The sequence below is a fragment of the Mytilus trossulus genome, chromosome 6 (assembly GCF_036588685.1).
Source record: "Mytilus trossulus isolate FHL-02 chromosome 6, PNRI_Mtr1.1.1.hap1, whole genome shotgun sequence".
Taxonomy (NCBI): domain Eukaryota; kingdom Metazoa; phylum Mollusca; class Bivalvia; order Mytilida; family Mytilidae; genus Mytilus; species Mytilus trossulus.
Window position 1 is genome coordinate 74339848 of NC_086378.1, and position 18114 is coordinate 74357961.

General features: G+C 30.9%; 1 protein-coding gene across 1 annotated transcript; it reads left to right on the forward strand.

Annotated features, from left to right (window-relative positions):
* Positions 1–531: 531 nt before the first annotated feature.
* LOC134721837 (vacuolar protein sorting-associated protein 35-like) lies at positions 532–17666 on the forward strand. The gene is made up of 17 exons (XM_063585087.1): positions 532–640; positions 3012–3110; positions 3876–3972; positions 5705–5828; positions 6434–6619; positions 8067–8283; positions 8811–8894; positions 9369–9478; positions 10603–10699; positions 11370–11518; positions 12067–12274; positions 12855–13010; positions 13344–13466; positions 13997–14176; positions 14629–14865; positions 15624–15767; positions 16274–17666. Exons 1-17 carry the CDS (start codon positions 632–634, stop codon positions 16451–16453), a joined length of 2400 nt encoding a protein of 799 aa, XP_063441157.1. The 5' UTR covers positions 532–631; the 3' UTR covers positions 16454–17666.
* Positions 17667–18114: the final 448 nt, after the last annotated feature.

Below are 18114 nucleotides of genomic sequence, written 5' to 3' on the forward strand. Positions count from 1 at the left end.
AAAAATTGTACCAGTAATTACTTGTACAATTGTATTTGTACAAGTAATAACCTGTATGATGGCGTCATACAAGTATTTACTTGTATACAATGTTTGTACAGGTAATAACCTGTTCAAAATAATAAGTAAACATGTACGCGACATATATATATATATATTAAATTTTCGATATTTAAGAATTCTGCATCATGAGTGTAAGTTTTCAATTTGAGTGGGGCAATGTGGAAGACCTCTATAATATTTATCTGTATTTTTATCCTTTTCTTTTATAAGTGGAGGAGTTGGTAAACCAGTATTTGGGGATTTGGTTTGGAACGATTTGCTAGTGGAGCGATTCGGTGTGGGGCGATTTGCTAGTGGGGCGAGTTGTCTTGCTTCCATTAAGATTATCTCGATTTGTCGAGTTATTGGAATACACAAAAAAAATGGTTGGACTGAACATGAACTGAAGGACTTGCTAATAATTCATTTGTCATGGTCCGACTTATTTTCTGGTCCGACTTATTTTTGGTCCGAGTTGTCGTGCGTTCCATTAAGTGATCACATGACCACAAAATGGTGGGTGGTTTTTAGACGGAAGTCGATAAAGTTTATGTTAATTTTGTTTTTAATTTTGGAGCACATCTGATAAATGAAAATGGTAATTTAAAAACACGAGAAACCACTACTTAAGATTGCATGCTTTTATGCATTATTATATCCCCGAGGAACCAGTAATGACGCACCTAACGTTGTGTTTGTCTCTACATTTAATCTACCATTTAAAAGAATTAGAAAAACGGAACAGAATGAAAGATTGATCACTTGTTAAAATATTTCAATCATTAAACAGTTTATTTTTTGAAACAGTAATAGCAATAAAAATCATGTTTGCTAACATTACAAACGGACTGTCAACCTTATGATGGGTACCAGTAATGACGCACTGTAGACAAACCAGTAAAAACCACTTGCACGTACCTGATGTTCGAAAAAAATGTTTCAATCCAGATAATTTAAAGTTAACACTTTTCAAAAAAATCAATTTTATTAAAAATTTTTGACATTTACAGTCACTTTTATGATCATGTTGATAGCAACACAATTTTTTACATTAATTTAATTGTTAGTTGTATTTTATTTCAAATTTTAAATTAAATTGTTCAAAATTTATCAAAGTGACATATATATTCCAAATACTTGAAAATATGAAGTAATTGCATTCATAAAACAACATTGACAATAATACATTTATCAATGTATACTTCATACAATGAATGAAAAAAATCGATAAACCATAGAAAATCATATAAGCGATGATCACTTGTTCTACAGTGATTCCCGCTTAAATGTAAAACCATGTCGCATGACAGTCACATGATTTGAAAAACACAAACTGGGGAAGCATGCGCATACATACTTTTGACAATCAAAGTGGATTTAGGACTGATAATCATTTGGGGAAGGGTAGACTGTTTTTGACCTTAATAAAATGGCGGAAATTGCACTATCTTTAATAATTCAAGCAATAATAACATATCTGGACAGAGTTTTAGGCATCTATTTTGTAGTCATACGATCTTCACCATCATGTTATGAATAGTAATTATCAATGACGTCACGGCTTTTGTTTAGTCATATAAAACCCAAAACTAAATTGGTGCGTCATTTCTGGTCCGCGTCAAAACAGGTACCAAGACGATACATGATTTTACTTAAGGTTCATGTTTTGTCACCTTCTGGAGGAATGAAAAAAAGTGCACGGCAAAATCCTGGGAAGTTTTTATTTTCTAAAACATAAAACATACTTAAAATTCATTTATCTATCATGTCTATGCATGAAATTTGTTACACATGCGCAGGTTTGTCTGTACTCAGAGTAGAATGGTAGATTTTGAGGTGAAAATACGGCCATTTTAGCCATAGGGTCCACATGAACCTTAAAATTTGTCAATATTCCAAGTTCTGATTTTCAGAATCAGATCCAACATCATTACATTGCTGTGTACCATCTTCGCTATGCCAAACTATGACTGCTGATCGCACACGCAGAAATGACATGATATCTTTGTTACATGTTGTTGACTTTTCTCAATGGCTATATTGTGGTTTAATCAGCCTCCAATCTATTGCAGCCAATCGATGCATGAAAAGTATTTTTTTTTTGTCAAACTGAATATTGTTTTTTTTATATGATTACCATGTATAGTAATTGTCACTAATATACAACAAATAATCTCTGTGATAGTGATAAACATTCTTGTTTTTATGGGAAAAAACTTAAATGTTTTATATTGAGCAGGTTGGGAAAAAAGTTTACCCTCTACATCATGTATATAATAATATGGTGATTATACGGTGCAGTCTGGCGCACTTAAGACTTATGACTTCACTTCATTCAACTAATAAAACCAATAATTGGATAATATTGTGTGAATACATTCATAACATACTTTTATTTCATAAAATTATCAGTTTGTAGGGTTTCACTTTGCCGTTATTATTTTAATCTGGAACTTATCAATTTTATTCTTTTTTTATCCCTTCGGAATGCTAAAACAATACCAAGAACAATTTTATTGGGGAAAGATGGCTTCAAGCTGTCAACCCCCAATGGTGTTGACCAGAGTGACATCCCCTCACATCATTCATTTTGTTTTTATAGTGTGGAAAACCCCCCAACAAATCTTACAGAGATTGATGAGAAGGAGACACACAAATGAATAGATTGACTTTAAACACTTTTTACTCATTTCTCTTCTGTTTCTCGTAAAATTATCTAATGTTGTGTTCTCCTTTACACTATTTACGTTTTTTTTACAATCTGGACTAGTAAGCAACCGATACCAGAAACACTGGAAGTAACTTGCATGAGAGGAACTATTATGGGTTTTGTGCACAAGATGCACCTGATATTGGTTATCAGCCTGGGTGGGAAATTATGGCTTGTGTACTTTCGCTCATTACACATATGCAAAAGCTATCATATCATTGCTAAGAACTTGTGACTAAGACAGTATATTCTTTTGTAGCCAACCCAACAGTTATCACCCCAAGAGGAACAAGAGAAGTTGTTGGAAGAAGCTGTTAACATTGTAAAGAATCAGTCATTTCAGATGAAAAGGTGTCTGGTGTGTACATGTTTAGTATATGTATTTTTTTTATGCCAATTCAATATGATATGTAAAGGTAGGTTTGATCAGAAGACATTAGATGTCAATTCCACTACCATGCATGACTACATGTACAACTCAGTTACTGTATTGGTCCTAACAATATTGTTTGACTATTTGTGGAACACAGTTATAATACATGTATCATTAATTTTTGTATTCTTTATCTTTTAGGCTATTTTTCTGCATTCTTTATACTTTTTGTCAATCATTTACTATTCTGTAAACCCAAAGTCACTGCCTAACCTATGAGGTTCAAGGTATTACAAATCATTTCATAACTTAACCATATTTACCATTTCAGACCTATCAGCCAAACAGTATCTAAATCTGAGTATTTTTTAAACATTGAATTATTGTTTTTTTCAATGAACAAAAAGTGAAGGTACATTTCCTGGTTCAAGCTCCTCACCAATGATTATGACAAAATCAACGTTTGAATATTTAACACAAAAATAAAAAAATGTATTCTTACTTATTTCATATTGAATTGGATTGTAATTTTTTTTTATGTTTACATGTTACTGATTTGCCAAAGTATGTTTACAAATCTTTAGAAAATGTGTGCTTTAATAAGTTCTTGAATTACCTATACATACGTTTTCCAAAGAAGTTCTTATCTCAGTCACATGTACAGATAATGATGAAACACAGTATACATTCCTTATCCTCAACTACAGGTATGTGTTTTTATCAATTTAAATTGCATTATTGTTCTTTCAGGACAAAGGAAAATTAATGGATGGTTTAAAACATGCATCAACTATGTTAGGAGAACTTAGAACTTCTATGCTGACACCAAAAAACTACTATGAATTGTGTATCCTTTAGTTCTAATATATACTTTGTATGAATATGAGGATTGGTGGGTAAATGACCAATGACCAGATATTTTACAAAAAGAGGGACGAAAGATACCAAAGGAACAGTCAAACTTATAAATCTAAAACAAACTGACAATGCCATGGCTAAAAATGAAAAAGACAAACAGACAAACAATAGTACACATGACACACCATAGAAAACTAAAGAATAAACAACACAAACTCCACCAAAAACTAGGGGTGATCTCAGGAAGGAACTTTTGAAACAGCATAATCCACTTAAGTAGCCTTTTCAATAGTCGTCTGGCGCGAAAAGGACGATAACTCAATTTTAAAATCTCTTATTTTTGGAGACGGTCAATTTCCGGAATTGCATGCTTTATCATCACGATTTTTTTCTCTGGCCGTCTACGACAGAACTATTGCTGCATTCTTTGACAACAAGGTATATTTAACAAGACAATATTATCAATGTATTATCGTGATATCAATTTATGTTAGGAATGTTAGATACCTGAGTTAATTATACTTTTGGCAAGGAAAATTCGACACTTCCCCTTTAAACATGATTTTGTAAAATATCCCTATCGGCATCTCCGGGCGGCAAACCATATCAATTTCCTGATGATCTTTACAACAGCATTCTGATTTTGATAAATTGCTACATATCACCGGGGTTTTTAAATCAATGTTTGTTTACATTATCAACAAATGTGAGTAACATTCTAGGTCGAGTTGTCGTTCGTTGTGTATAGTTTGTTCCAATTGTTATTTCCTTTGTTTAAAAATAGAAACTGCGTGTTTCTATATTTAATGATTTACATGACACTATTCCGTACATATTTGTTAAATTGAATAGATGTTGTTGTTTTGAATTCATTGTGAAAGATAGTTATTTATGTTTTAAATATTAATATTTGCATCGTTGCTTATTATTTATAACCTTGGTTGAAAGACTTAATCATTTTATATAAGTTGTTTGGAAATATATTGTTGATTTAAGGGTGGTAAAACTTCCATTTGTGGTTGATTGTAAGCACTCAATGGCGCTATACAGGGCTGCCTAGGCTGAAGCTGTCTATGATAATCGACGACTTGAAATGATTGTCTGTGGACAGATGTTCAGTCCGACCATGGGAAGCTGTCCTCTGCTGGATGCTTCAACCTTGTTTAAATTATTGGAGTCATTCAGTATTGAATTAATATCTGTTTAAAATTAGACTATAGTTGATGAGCTACCTCCTCGTGTAACAAGAGTTATCTCTCCTGGGATTTAAACACAGTGAGAATGAGATTGAATTGTCTCCCTTTGATAACAGCCAGCACCAAAGCACGATTATTTGTTTGGTAATTATTTATTGATTAACAATATTTAGATAAAGGAAAAGGATAATACTTTCAATTTTGAGGTCTCACAAAGGTTTTTTCACCTTTTATCCTCATTATACATTAAAAACCCAAATTTAGATGAAAAGGCTAACTTAAGAAACGCTTAAAATCATAAGCTGCTTAATATAAAAAACTATTTTTTGATTATTCTTGAGCATTAAGCAGTTTAAAAAAATTCTAAAATAATTTATGCATAGCATTTTATATTTGTTGAAAGATATAACTATGAAGATCATGGAGATATATCTGTAATTAAGAAATTGAGAGAAAAAAAAAAGAACTCAAAGATTTACAATATCAATTTGTTTTCATGAGTTATCCTTCCCTAACAAACCTTAGATATGGCCATTTCGGATGAACTGAGACACTTAGAACTTTATTTAGTGGATGAATTTCAAAAGGGAAGAAAAGTGGCAGATTTATATGAATTGGTGCAGTATGCTGGAAATATTGTTCCCAGATTGTAAGTAAAAATTCCACCTATTTTGAATTGGAAAACTAGATTTTTTCATCCTTTTGTTACAAAACAAAGTACTACTTTCATCCTTTTGTTACAAAACAGAGTACTACATATGTACTAATAAAATAAAGCTTATAGCAATCTTTTTTAACTTCTGTTTTTTTTTTAGATTAGCCTTTGCAGTTTTTTTTCCTTAGAAATTTTTTGAAGGATGGGGAATTGACTGAATGTGGTCATGAATTTTTAATGATGGGGGTAAATAAATCAATTTGGACTTAACCATGCTGCAATATTCTAGAGAATCACTGTATTGTAGTGATTGAAATCTGTCTGTTTGTTATTTGGCGTGGAGAGTACAAAAATGGAGTATGAAGGACTCTGGGTAATTTTGTAACCAAAAATAGAAATAACATTGGTACAATATCCAGCTAACAAATCACAAAGTGCTAGTGTACTCATTTGATTTAATACCTACAATGCTTCAGAATCTGACATGGAAATTGTTAAAGACCCAATGGCCATGTTAGATAAAAGAAATTAAAACTGATTACCGGTAAGTAGAAATATAACCGAGAACTAGTCTGATGACTTTTTTGATTCATTTTCAGATATTTGTTAATAACAGTTGGAGTTGTATACATTAAATCCAATGAATTATCAAGAAAAGACATTTTAAAAGATCTGGTTGAAATGTGTCGTGGTGTGCAACACCCTCTAAGAGGCCTCTTTCTCAGAAATTATTTATTACAGTGCACAAAAAATGTCTTACCTGATGTTGAGGAAGAATCAGCAGGGTAAGTTAAAAGTATCCATCTTGTATTATTGGTCCATCTATACGTACCGTAATTTAAGAAATTATTGCTTTATACAAAAAGTTTTTATTATTAAGGAAAAAGATGTGACAGGGTTATATGTAATGGCAATAATTTAAAGGCATATTTTGAAATTTGATATTTAATTTAAACAGGATTTTTCTCAATATCTCAATTATCAAAATAGCATTTCAGTCTGAAATGACATAATGCATGTAATAATTTCTGAATTTACAGTACATATTGTTGCGGCTAAATACTGTAAATGATGTTGTATTGTCTTATACATTCAAAGGGTATGGTGAAACATTATCATATTTATTTGATAGAAATAAGAAGATGTGGTATGATTGCTAACTAGACAACTCTCCTCGAGATCAAATGACTTAAAGCTAAGCAAGTATAGGTCACTGTAGGGCCTTCAACATTTAAAAAACAAAAAATATAGCATATATATAGTAAGCTAAAATATAGCATATATATAGTAAGCTAGTAAAGGTCCAGACAGAACAAAATATTAAACACTTCAATCTACAAAACAACATCCTGACTTATGAACAAAAACAATGAATAAACAAAAATGTGATAGACAGCTACCAATGACAACCACTGAATAACAGGCTTTAGACTAGGGACAGACACAAACTATAATGGGCTTAAATATGTTATATGTCAGTGAATGGTAGTATGTATAGCAACTGTTAGACAATTATTTATCTTTGAACTACCATCACATATGAAATATGTAGTAGTTTGAGATAAATATGAAAAGTTTACCACACTATGTGTTCTTAATACAAAAAAATGTGCATTCCATTCTCAATTTTATTCAGTTAACATTTTATAAATAACACATAGCTGAGAGGGTGATAGAGCAGATTGGTACCCCAAGAAAACATTGTCAACCACAGGGAAGCCAAGGTTGACAATGCCTTTTCGAGGGGTTCCAATCTGCTCTATCACCCTCTCAGCTATGTGTTATTTAATTTATTATACTGAATGTCCTATCACTATTGGCTTTTACAGATTACTTTTATTTTTAAAGTATTTTCTATGAGGTCACATTCATAACAACGTTACGGGCATTAGAAAAAGAAAAAAAAAAGTCAAGCAAGATGTTTTATTTTATTTATTTTAACTGTCGATAATTAAAATTTAAGCCAAAATGTAGAACTTAAGCATTGTGTTTAATTCCTTGATGTAAATTCAATTCATTGTTCTTTGAATTATCGATTTCTGATTGGTCTAGACGAGAGGGTAACATTAAAAAAAATTGTCACCCGCTCAGCCATGTCATAGAGTAAATTGACACCTCGTCTTAGCCAATCAAAAAATGGCATTTTAATGTGAAGTATAATAATATGATTTAGTATTTATTTCTTGTGTTGCATTTTGTCTGTAATTTTTTTTTAAATTCTCTTTTTAACAGAAAAGATAATGAAACAGGTACAGTTATGGATTCTATAGACTTCATATTGCTGAATTTCTCTGAGATGAACAAACTTTGGGTCCGTATGCAACATCAAGGTCATTCAAGGGACAAGGTCAAAAGAGAACAAGAAAGACGTGAGCTTAGAATCTTAGTAGGAACAAACTTGGTCAGACTTAGTCAACTTGAGTGCATTGATATGGATAAATACAAAAAGGTTGGTATATTTGATTATAAAAGAAAATATTTAGAGTGAACTTTTTGAAGTAGATACAGAAAGATGAGGTATGATTGCCAATGAGACAACTCTCCATCCAAATAACAATGTATAAAAGTAAACCATTATAGGTCAAGGTACGGCCTTCAACACGGAGACTTGGCTTACAACGAACAGCAAGCTATAAAGGACCCCAAAAATTACTAGTGTAAAACCATTCAAACAGGAAAATCAATGGTCTAGTCTATATAAAAACGAAATGAGAAACATGTATGAACTACATAAACAGACGACAACTACTGTACATTTCAAGTAGCAATTGAATAGATACATAATTAAATATCAGCATGGTAAAACTGAAAAATGCTGTTATATTGGCATGATAAAGTGACAAAAATTAGTTGATAGTATTTGTATTATGAAAATTGAGAATGGTTGGGTTTTTTTATTCTGATTTTCCGAAACTTCAAGTCATATTATGATGTTGTCTTGTCCATGTTTTGAATTGATTTGTTTTTCATTTTAAGGTTGTATTACCTGGTGTATTAGAACAAGCTGTGAGCTGTAGAGATCCAATAGCCCAGGAATATCTTATGGAATGTATTATACAGGTAATCTCATCTACAATTCTAATGGTTTGCATTTCTAGGTTAATGGTCTTGTCGAAATGAAATGACCTAGAGTACTAATGATCAGCATTTATAAGTGCATCCATCTATCAAATGTATATAAATAGAAGATAAAATCCAGTAAATTTAGATTAGTTTGTTTTTTCGAACAACTACGGTGAAGGGAAAAAATATGTTCTTGAGTTAATTCCAATTTTTCTTTCTGTTTTTGCTAAGACAAGCTAGTATTTGTTCTTCAGTTTACCCCCATCTTTTGATTCACATTATTCTTAATAATACTGGACAGCTAATGGATACAATGTTGAACTGCTGCAAGGAAATTATTGACTATTAATTGATTTAAAGAACTTTTACAATGTACAAGAAAAACAGATGGTTCTTTTAATAGTTCAATCTAGTTGGAATAAACTAGATTTTTGACTTCTCTATTTATTTATATCTTTATATTTTTATTAGGTATTTCCAGATGACTTCCACCTACAGACCTTAAATTCATTCTTACGAGCATGTGCAGAATTACACGAAAGTGTCAACGTGAAAAATATCATTATATCTCTTATTGACAGGTAAGTGTGAAGTTGACTGAATTAAAAGGATTCATTATCCTGGCCTTTTTGTTAGTACATTTTCTGTGGGTTTCATTGTATATTATAGATTATCAATAATTATTATTCATACCAAGACTGTTATTACATGACTTGTAACAAATGGAGATGACCTATAATACCCTATAATGGTTTACTTTTTATACCCCTGCTTTAAAAAAGGGGGGTATACTGTTTTACCTCTGTCTGTCCTTCCGTCAGTCAGTCCGTCCGTCCCATGAATATTTTTCGTCGCATTTTTCTCAGGAACTACAATACAAGGATTTCTGAAATTTGGTTTCAGGGTTTATCTAATAGATATAGGAAGATGTAAGTCAGCTATACTGTGTGATGCGTTTTCAGATTGATCACTTGACAACCTCCTGTTTACCGAACACTTGTATGATTTTACACATGATAGCCAAGTTGAAAATTTTCGTCACATTTTTCTCAGGAACTACAATACAAGGATTTCTGAAATTTGGTTTCAGGATTAATAAATGTCAGCTATACCGTGTGATGTGTTTTCAGATACATCACTCGACAACTTCCTGTTTACCGAACACTTGCATATTTTTACACTATTAATATTATCCACTTGCGGCGGGGGTATCATCAGTGAGCAGTAGCTCACAGTTTCACTTGTTTTAAATTGTTTTTTTAAATGGAGAGTTGTCTCATTGGCATCACACCACATCTTCCTATATCTATGATACTAGATTGACAATCAAAGATCATATGTGCGAGAAGGAAGGCATCACCGTCCATGACTAAGACAGAAAAAGACACAAAGAAAAAGTTGAGAAAATTTATGAATGAATAGCACAAACACCACCCAACCCTCAGGCTTAATCAAGTGCTGTGTAAATACAGAATCTTAAAAGCACCTCTTAAAAATGTCCTAAACGAAAACTAAGTTGGTAATTGAAAAACTTATTTTTTGTAACATTAATGATATATATATCCCTTCTATAAAGCATTTCTGTGTGAATGTTTATTATGATATATTTGATTAATATTACATATATATTGAATTTATTTTTATTTCAGTATAAATATTTTCATATTTCTTAACGACAGCATTGTTTATTTTATGTATTTGACAGGTTAGCACAGTTTGCACAGAATGAGGAAGGAACTGGTATTCCCCCAGAAATACAATTGTTTGATATATTTTCTCAACAGATTGCACAAGTTATACAGGTTTGTTTGATCATTTTAATAGTACAGTAGTAAGTTAATAAATCCAGAATATGGCTGTTCATTACTTATATTTATTTTGACACATATTTAAATTACCTGGGCCGCGTTCAATATGGTAACTGCTACGTGGTGCTACGTAGATTTTGAATATTGAACATGTAGCTTTAGACTAGCTGCTACATATATATTGATAGCAGCTTGGTAGCTGCTACATAGCTGCTACGATATTGAACTCAACCCAGGTCTTATCAAAAAGTATGAGTAAAAGGAAATGTGGGGGTATAATTTATTGAGATAGCAAGTTGCCAACACAAACAGATCTAGGTCAATATACCTACTGTCTTCTATAATTATTTGATGTCATTATAATTTATCACCATGTAAGTTGTTTATACTGTAAACAAACTTATAAAGTGAGCAATTTATAGAAAAAAATCTAGCATGATATAAATGATCGCAAATACATAAATATTGAATTTTCTTTTCTTAAAACATTTACAAAGTCACAAAATTTCAGTAAAAGATAAATGGGAAATGGGATAGGAAATATGGTGATTATGGACATTATGTATTGAATTGTTTTATTTATTATTAACTATAGATAAAGTTATTTGACCGAATCTACATTTTATTTACAAAAATTATGAATTCTTTTTTATTGTTATTTTAGAATAGACCTGATATGCCACCAGAAGATATTGTGTCTTTACAAGTAGCTCTGATCAACTTAGCTCTGAAGTGTTACCCTGATAAAGTGGAATATGTAGATAAAGTCTTAGAAACTACAGAGGAAATATTTAACAGATTAAATCTTGATCAGTAAGTTTAGATTGATAATCTGTTGAAAATATGTTTATAGATAGACTTAAGACCCAAACAGTATATCCAAAAAGGGACTGTTCAAATCAAAATTGAGATGAATACTAATATGGTGATCATAATCATTAGTTTGTCCATAAACAATTATATTTTTTATGCCCCATTTTATATGGGCATTATTTTTTCTAGTCTGTGGGTCCAATCATTCGTCCTTCTGTCTATCCGTTTGTCTAGCTTCAGGTTAAGTTTTTGGTCGAGGTAGTTTTTAATGAATTTTAAGTCTTATCAACTTGAAACTTATTCTGGTCTCTTATATTATTATATAATCTTTTCAACTTTAAAGCCAAATTAGAGTTTTGACCCCAAATTCACGGTCCACTGCCGAGGCGGCTTGGACTTTAAAATTGATAATTTAACTATCCCGATTGGATAAATCCGATAATCCACTGGTATCAATGTAAGAATCTATATATAACAGTACAATTTTCAGTATATAAGGCTGTACATATTGTTGACTTATAAGATTAACTGCTTATTTTATTACTTAGTTTAGAGCATGGTAGTCCTGTATCTAAGGAGTTAATCAGACTGATGAAGATTCCAGTGGATACCTATAACAATATACTAACAGTTTTACAGCTACAACATTTTGGACCAATGTTTGAGTACTTTGACTACCAGAGCAGGAAGATCATGAGTTGTTACATTATAAATAATGCTTTGGAAAATGAAACTCTCATACCAAGCCAAGAACAGGTATATTTATATGTAGCTTATACACCCTATATTGTATATGTTTTTTTCTGTTTTTATCCCTCTCCGTGCGAAAAGGGTTCAAAAAGTATATTGGATTAAACGAGCATTTCAAACTAATCCTCTTTGACATTTATCATTCAATTATTACTTGGAGGTGTAATTTGAATCTTTGCACGAATAGTAAGAAAACATAGTTGAATGAAGACATATAAGAAAAATTAAAATTTGGTCAGTATTTTGTGTACAGTAACAGTAAAATGTATTATAGTTACATCTTTATTTATTTGTATATTTTTAATAATTCACGCAAATAAAGATTTGAATTGAAAACCAAGGAGAAGGTTGGGTTTAAATTGGACTTATATATGAACCGGGATTTGTTATTTTCTAGTGATTTATGTGTTTCGAACAGCGATATACTACTGTTGCCTTTACATATGAACATTATTTGTGAAAACAGTAAATTAAGATAAAACGATTTCATTTTCATGATTTGAATGTGCAAAGAATGATTTTTATGTGTACATGAATTGACATAACTCTTATCAAGAAAGCAAATTTTATTCCTTATTTTTGATAGGTTGATTCAATCTTAGGAATTGTAAGTGTTCTAGTCCAGGACCAATCAGATCAACCAGAGGAAGCAGATGACCCAGAAGATTTTGCTGAAGAACAGGGAATCATGGGCAGATTTATTCACTTGTTAGAAGCAGAAGATCTGAATCAGCAATATCTAGTAAGAATTGCTTGTAGTCAAAATTTCACAGAGTGGAGAAATGTTTCCATTCAGTACATATTAATATACTATATTTATAGACTCAATTTCTCTCTGGAAAAAAAATTGAGAGTTATCTGGCCTTCACATAAGATAATTTTACATTAATTTTATTCTATGACACTTAAAATTCCACTGTGTTTTCTTATAAGTTTTTGTTGCATTTTATCATACACTAAAGAAATGCATTAATTCTAAATAGAAACCTTCCCAAAAAAAGTCTTTCAAAATTGGTACAAATCACTTTGAAGCCATAGTAGTCTAACATAGCTTTCTTAACTTTTTTATTTGCAGATTTTAAATACAGCAAGGAAACATTTTGGTAATGGTGGAGACAAGAGAATAAAGTTTACATTACCTCCCATAGTATTTTCTGCATACAGACTTTCTACAAAATACAGGGAAATTCAAGAAGAGGTATCTTATGTGTATCAACATTATAAATACTGCATCAAAGACAGAAATCCCTTTTCTTGACAAAAATGAAAACACAATAAAATTAGAAAATTTAATTGAATGGTGTAAAAAAAATTTGGGGGGATTACAAAAGGGAACTCAACTTCATTTTAAAAAATATATAACCAAGATAAAAATGTTTATTGAATTTACTCTTTAGCCATGCCACTTTATATATAAGTTGAGCATGACAAAGTAGTATTCAAAAAACCCACAGCCAAAAAAATCAAATACTTGCTTAAAATATTCAACAACTATGTTATTTTGAATGAAGTAATTCAAAATTTTGTTTCAAACAAACTGTTCAGATATATTATATTACATGTACAATGCTTCTTGTGTGTAATTTATTTTAAATTGAAGATGTATTTACCTTTTGGGTCTATTTCTGATATAAGAAATTTCAGTATGTATACATTATTTAGTGGATTGATTTATCTTTTCATTATGATTTTTTAGTAGGAACTTTTTTCTTTTCAATTTGATTTCAGGATGAAAATTGGGAAAAGAAATGTCAGAAAATATTTTCCTTTTGTCACCAAACCATAGGAGCTCTGATAAAAGCAGAAATGGCTGAGATTCCATTACGACTTTATTTACAAGGTGCCATGGCAGCTGGACAAGTAGCTTTTGAAAATCATGAAACTGTCGCTTATGAATTTATGTCACAGGTAAATTAATGATACATAGAAAACCATGAAACTGTCGCTTATTAATCTAGGTCAAGGGTTAATAAATTAAGCCACAAACAATCTTATCTGAAGTCAAGAGTAAATCCCATGTAATAATGTTATTTAAAAGTTAAGTTCATATGCCATGATGAAAGCTCTCAACAATATGAATAATATTGACTTCACTAAACTCATACATAGTCGTATCAAAATTTGGGTTTCTTGAATCAAACTTTAGACCTAGTATAATAATAAAAATTTGTTTACAATTACAATCGGGTAGGTTAAGTGAAAGAAATAGTTAAGACAAAATTATTAAGTCTTAACAAATATATTTGTTGTTTACATTCCTAAGTAAAATATTATGACAATACAAATTTTTTTGTAGATCTTCTATATTTTGCTTATGAATTTACAGACATTACTATTTAACATTTCTGATTGCTTTTCAGGCTTTCTCTTTATATGAAGATGAAATAAGTGATAGTAAAGCACAGTTAGCAGCTATTTCATTAATAATAGGAACTTTAGAACAAATGTCATGTTTTGGTGAGGAGAACCATGAACCACTGCGGACCCAGTGTGCTCTTGCTGCGTCTAAACTTCTAAAGAAACCAGACCAATGTAGGGGTGTGTCAACGTGTTCACATTTGTTCTGGTCAGGGGAGTCTGCTGCATCAGAAGGGGAGGTAAGCATTATCATATTAATAAACAAGAGTCCAATTGGACAGAGAGAAAAATTCATTTCAGTCAAATACAAAATTGAACTATTGTACCAGTACACACAAAGAATATTCTTTAATCTTAAGGATGTAAACTGTGTAATCTAAACAATATTAAATTATGGACCAAATCTTTAGTTCAAAATTGGATTGGTTCAAACAGGCTTTACTGTTTATACTGAAGATTTGATTAATTTGATTAATTTCACCAGTTAATTACTCTTTTTTTTTTATTTAGGAAATTTTTTTTATCAACTGGTCTGAAAGAGATTTGTTTTGTGTGAAAGATTGCAAACCTTATTTATAACTTAAAATATGAAGTCAAAAGTATAATAAGGGTGAGATTTAAAAATGAAAGCAATGGCCAATACTAAGAAAATGAATATATATCAGCAGAAGAGGATTGATTGACTTAAAATAAAAAATGCAGAAGTTACCAAAGGTAATCTTAAAGCTTACATCAAGTCATAAGGAGACTGGAAAAGCTGTTATTGGACACATTACCCTTTGTTTCATGTGGATTACAAAGAATGGGATATTGTGGGAAGGTTAAGTTTTCTATCTTCCAGATCTAGTTAAAAAAAAAAGATGTACACTCTGATCTGAAAATGGATTACATGTGATTGCTAACAGAAATTAGGTTACTTAATCATTGTTTTTTTCATGTCATAATCTGAGGTATAGTTATTTCAACAAATTTAACTTTGTATTTTCTTTATATTCAGATGAAGGATGGCAAACGTGTGACAGATTGTTTAAAGAAAGGTGTTAAGATAGCTAACCAGTGTATGGATAGCTCTGTACAAGTTCAACTATTTGTGGAATTACTCAATCATTATATATACTACTATGAAAAAGGCTGTGATCAGGTAAGAGTAACAGTAAAAATCTTTGAAACATGTTTTATCTTTCAGTGTAGCATGCAATGGGTTTTTTACACACATTCACAGATTATGTTTAAGCCTTTTTTACAAAGAGACAAAATGTCAAACTGAGCAATAGAATAAGATAAGATTTGATTTGATTTATTGCGTTTTAACGCCTATTTTAAGCCACGGGTTACGCTATTTCGTTGTGGCTAGTTTTTTTTGGGTGGAGGAAGCTGGAGTGCCTGGAGAAAACCATGACCTTTGATAGGAAAACTGACACCCTTAGGGTTCAAAACTCACAACCTCAGTGTAGACGGCCTAGTGATTACAGTAGTAACTACTGGGACCACTCAGCCACCGAAGAACCATATTAGAATTAGAAAATATGGTACCGTTGCCAATTAAAAACTGCCCACCACATGTTAAACCAATGAATTTTGATAAGATGATAAGACATGCCAACACTCAATGACTATCAAAACAAAATGTTTCTTTTCTGTTTTCAGGTGACAGTTCAAGTATTAAACCAGTTGATAACTAAGATAAAAGAGACATTACCTAGTTTAGAAGCCAACGAAGAAACAGAACAAATAAATAAACATTTCCAAAATACGTGCGACCATTTACGTCTGAAGAAAGATAATCCAGAAAGTGAAGGAGTATCATATGAGTCATTATCAGTTTAACAGACATTTTTGTTTTTTGAGGGGAAATCATACTTAGTTGTTAATCTGTCTTTGGCTAAATAATTGAATACTTAGGTTCAGAATTTATTAGATGTATTTATTGTTGCAATTTTTAAAGAAAGGACAAATATGCAAAATTTGTTCATACTGTCATTTCAGAAAAATATGCATACAGATTTATGTATCTGATGTCAAAATGTGCGTCCTTATATATTATTGTCACATTCACCAATTGTATTATTCGTAATAGTATATGAATTTACAGTCATGCTTAGACACTCATACACACTTTGGTACAAGAAAAGAACAAGGACCTATGAAGTTAGCATGATAAGGGGGAGGGAAGCAAGCTTGAGATGTGGCATGATTAACTTTGATTTTGTTGGAAGATAAACAGATATGTGTTACCAGTAAACCAGCACATTGTGTCATGACCTCATGTTACAAAAATCTTACAGTCATTTGAGCTCTAAGATTTAATGTTTTTGCACAACATGAGTCAATTTTTTTTATATATAAATTAAAAAGCATTGTTTTGGTTAACAATCAGGAAACGTTTTGAATTTGAACAAAATCATGTGGAAAATGGCTTATCCTTTTTTTAAGTGAAAGTTTTATTTATCTCTTTCTTATATTTCTTATCTGAATATTTGTGAAAACTGTCTTTATGTTTTTGATAAACTGCTTTGATTTACTGTAAATTAAGAATTTATATGTTCTAGTATTTTTGAGGGGCATTTGTTGTCAACAAATTTCAATTGTGTAACTATGAAACAGATTTTGAACTTTTTATGCCACTGAGTTTATTTATTTTTCGTAATAAGGAACACTTGCAAATTCATTAATAATAAATTTAGTGGTTTTGCCAAATTCTGCAAACATTTCAATAGAATATTTGTAATTGATGAACATTTAAATTTGTGTCTCCTCTATACCTTTGAAATCCATGAAGTTGGAATCTTATGAATAATTAAAAATCTACAGTATTTATACTTTGTTGCAGTGTAAAGAATTACAGCAAATGTTAGTGTGCATTGTAGTGTTTATTGAAAATATGAATATGGATTAAAACGTATTTGTTGCAGGTTCCTGCAATTGAAATATAGACACTGTAATACATATTTTCTTTAGTTACAAAACTTGAGTATATTTTCCTTTGTCTGTTTTAGCTGTTACTGTTGTCTGTGTATACAGAGTAAAACATTTATAGATATTTGCATATTATTTATTACTACTTCATAATTATTTGCCATTGCTTTATTTGAGTTCTTTTTACCTTTTTATTTAATAGTTCAACTATATAGGCAGTGATATAAATGGTAAAAATATCCAAAAGACTAAAGTTGGAACTAAAAAAATGAATTTAAAGATCTGTAATACAGATTGGTTTTGAGATATATTTTTGACATTGAATCCCCAAAAAAAGAAATGGTGATTTAATTGTTGATGAAGGAAAAAAATAGTTTCTGTATTGTACTAGCAATGCATTACTTTACTATATACTGCAGATGTGCTATTTGAGCAGTCAAATTGCATTGACCATATATCCATATGTGATATGCAGTCACTGACTGTATATCACCTTGTTTATGACGTTGACAATGCTTTTCCGTACAGTTTTATTTATGAGGTCAATAAAACATACAGGTTCACAGCAATTC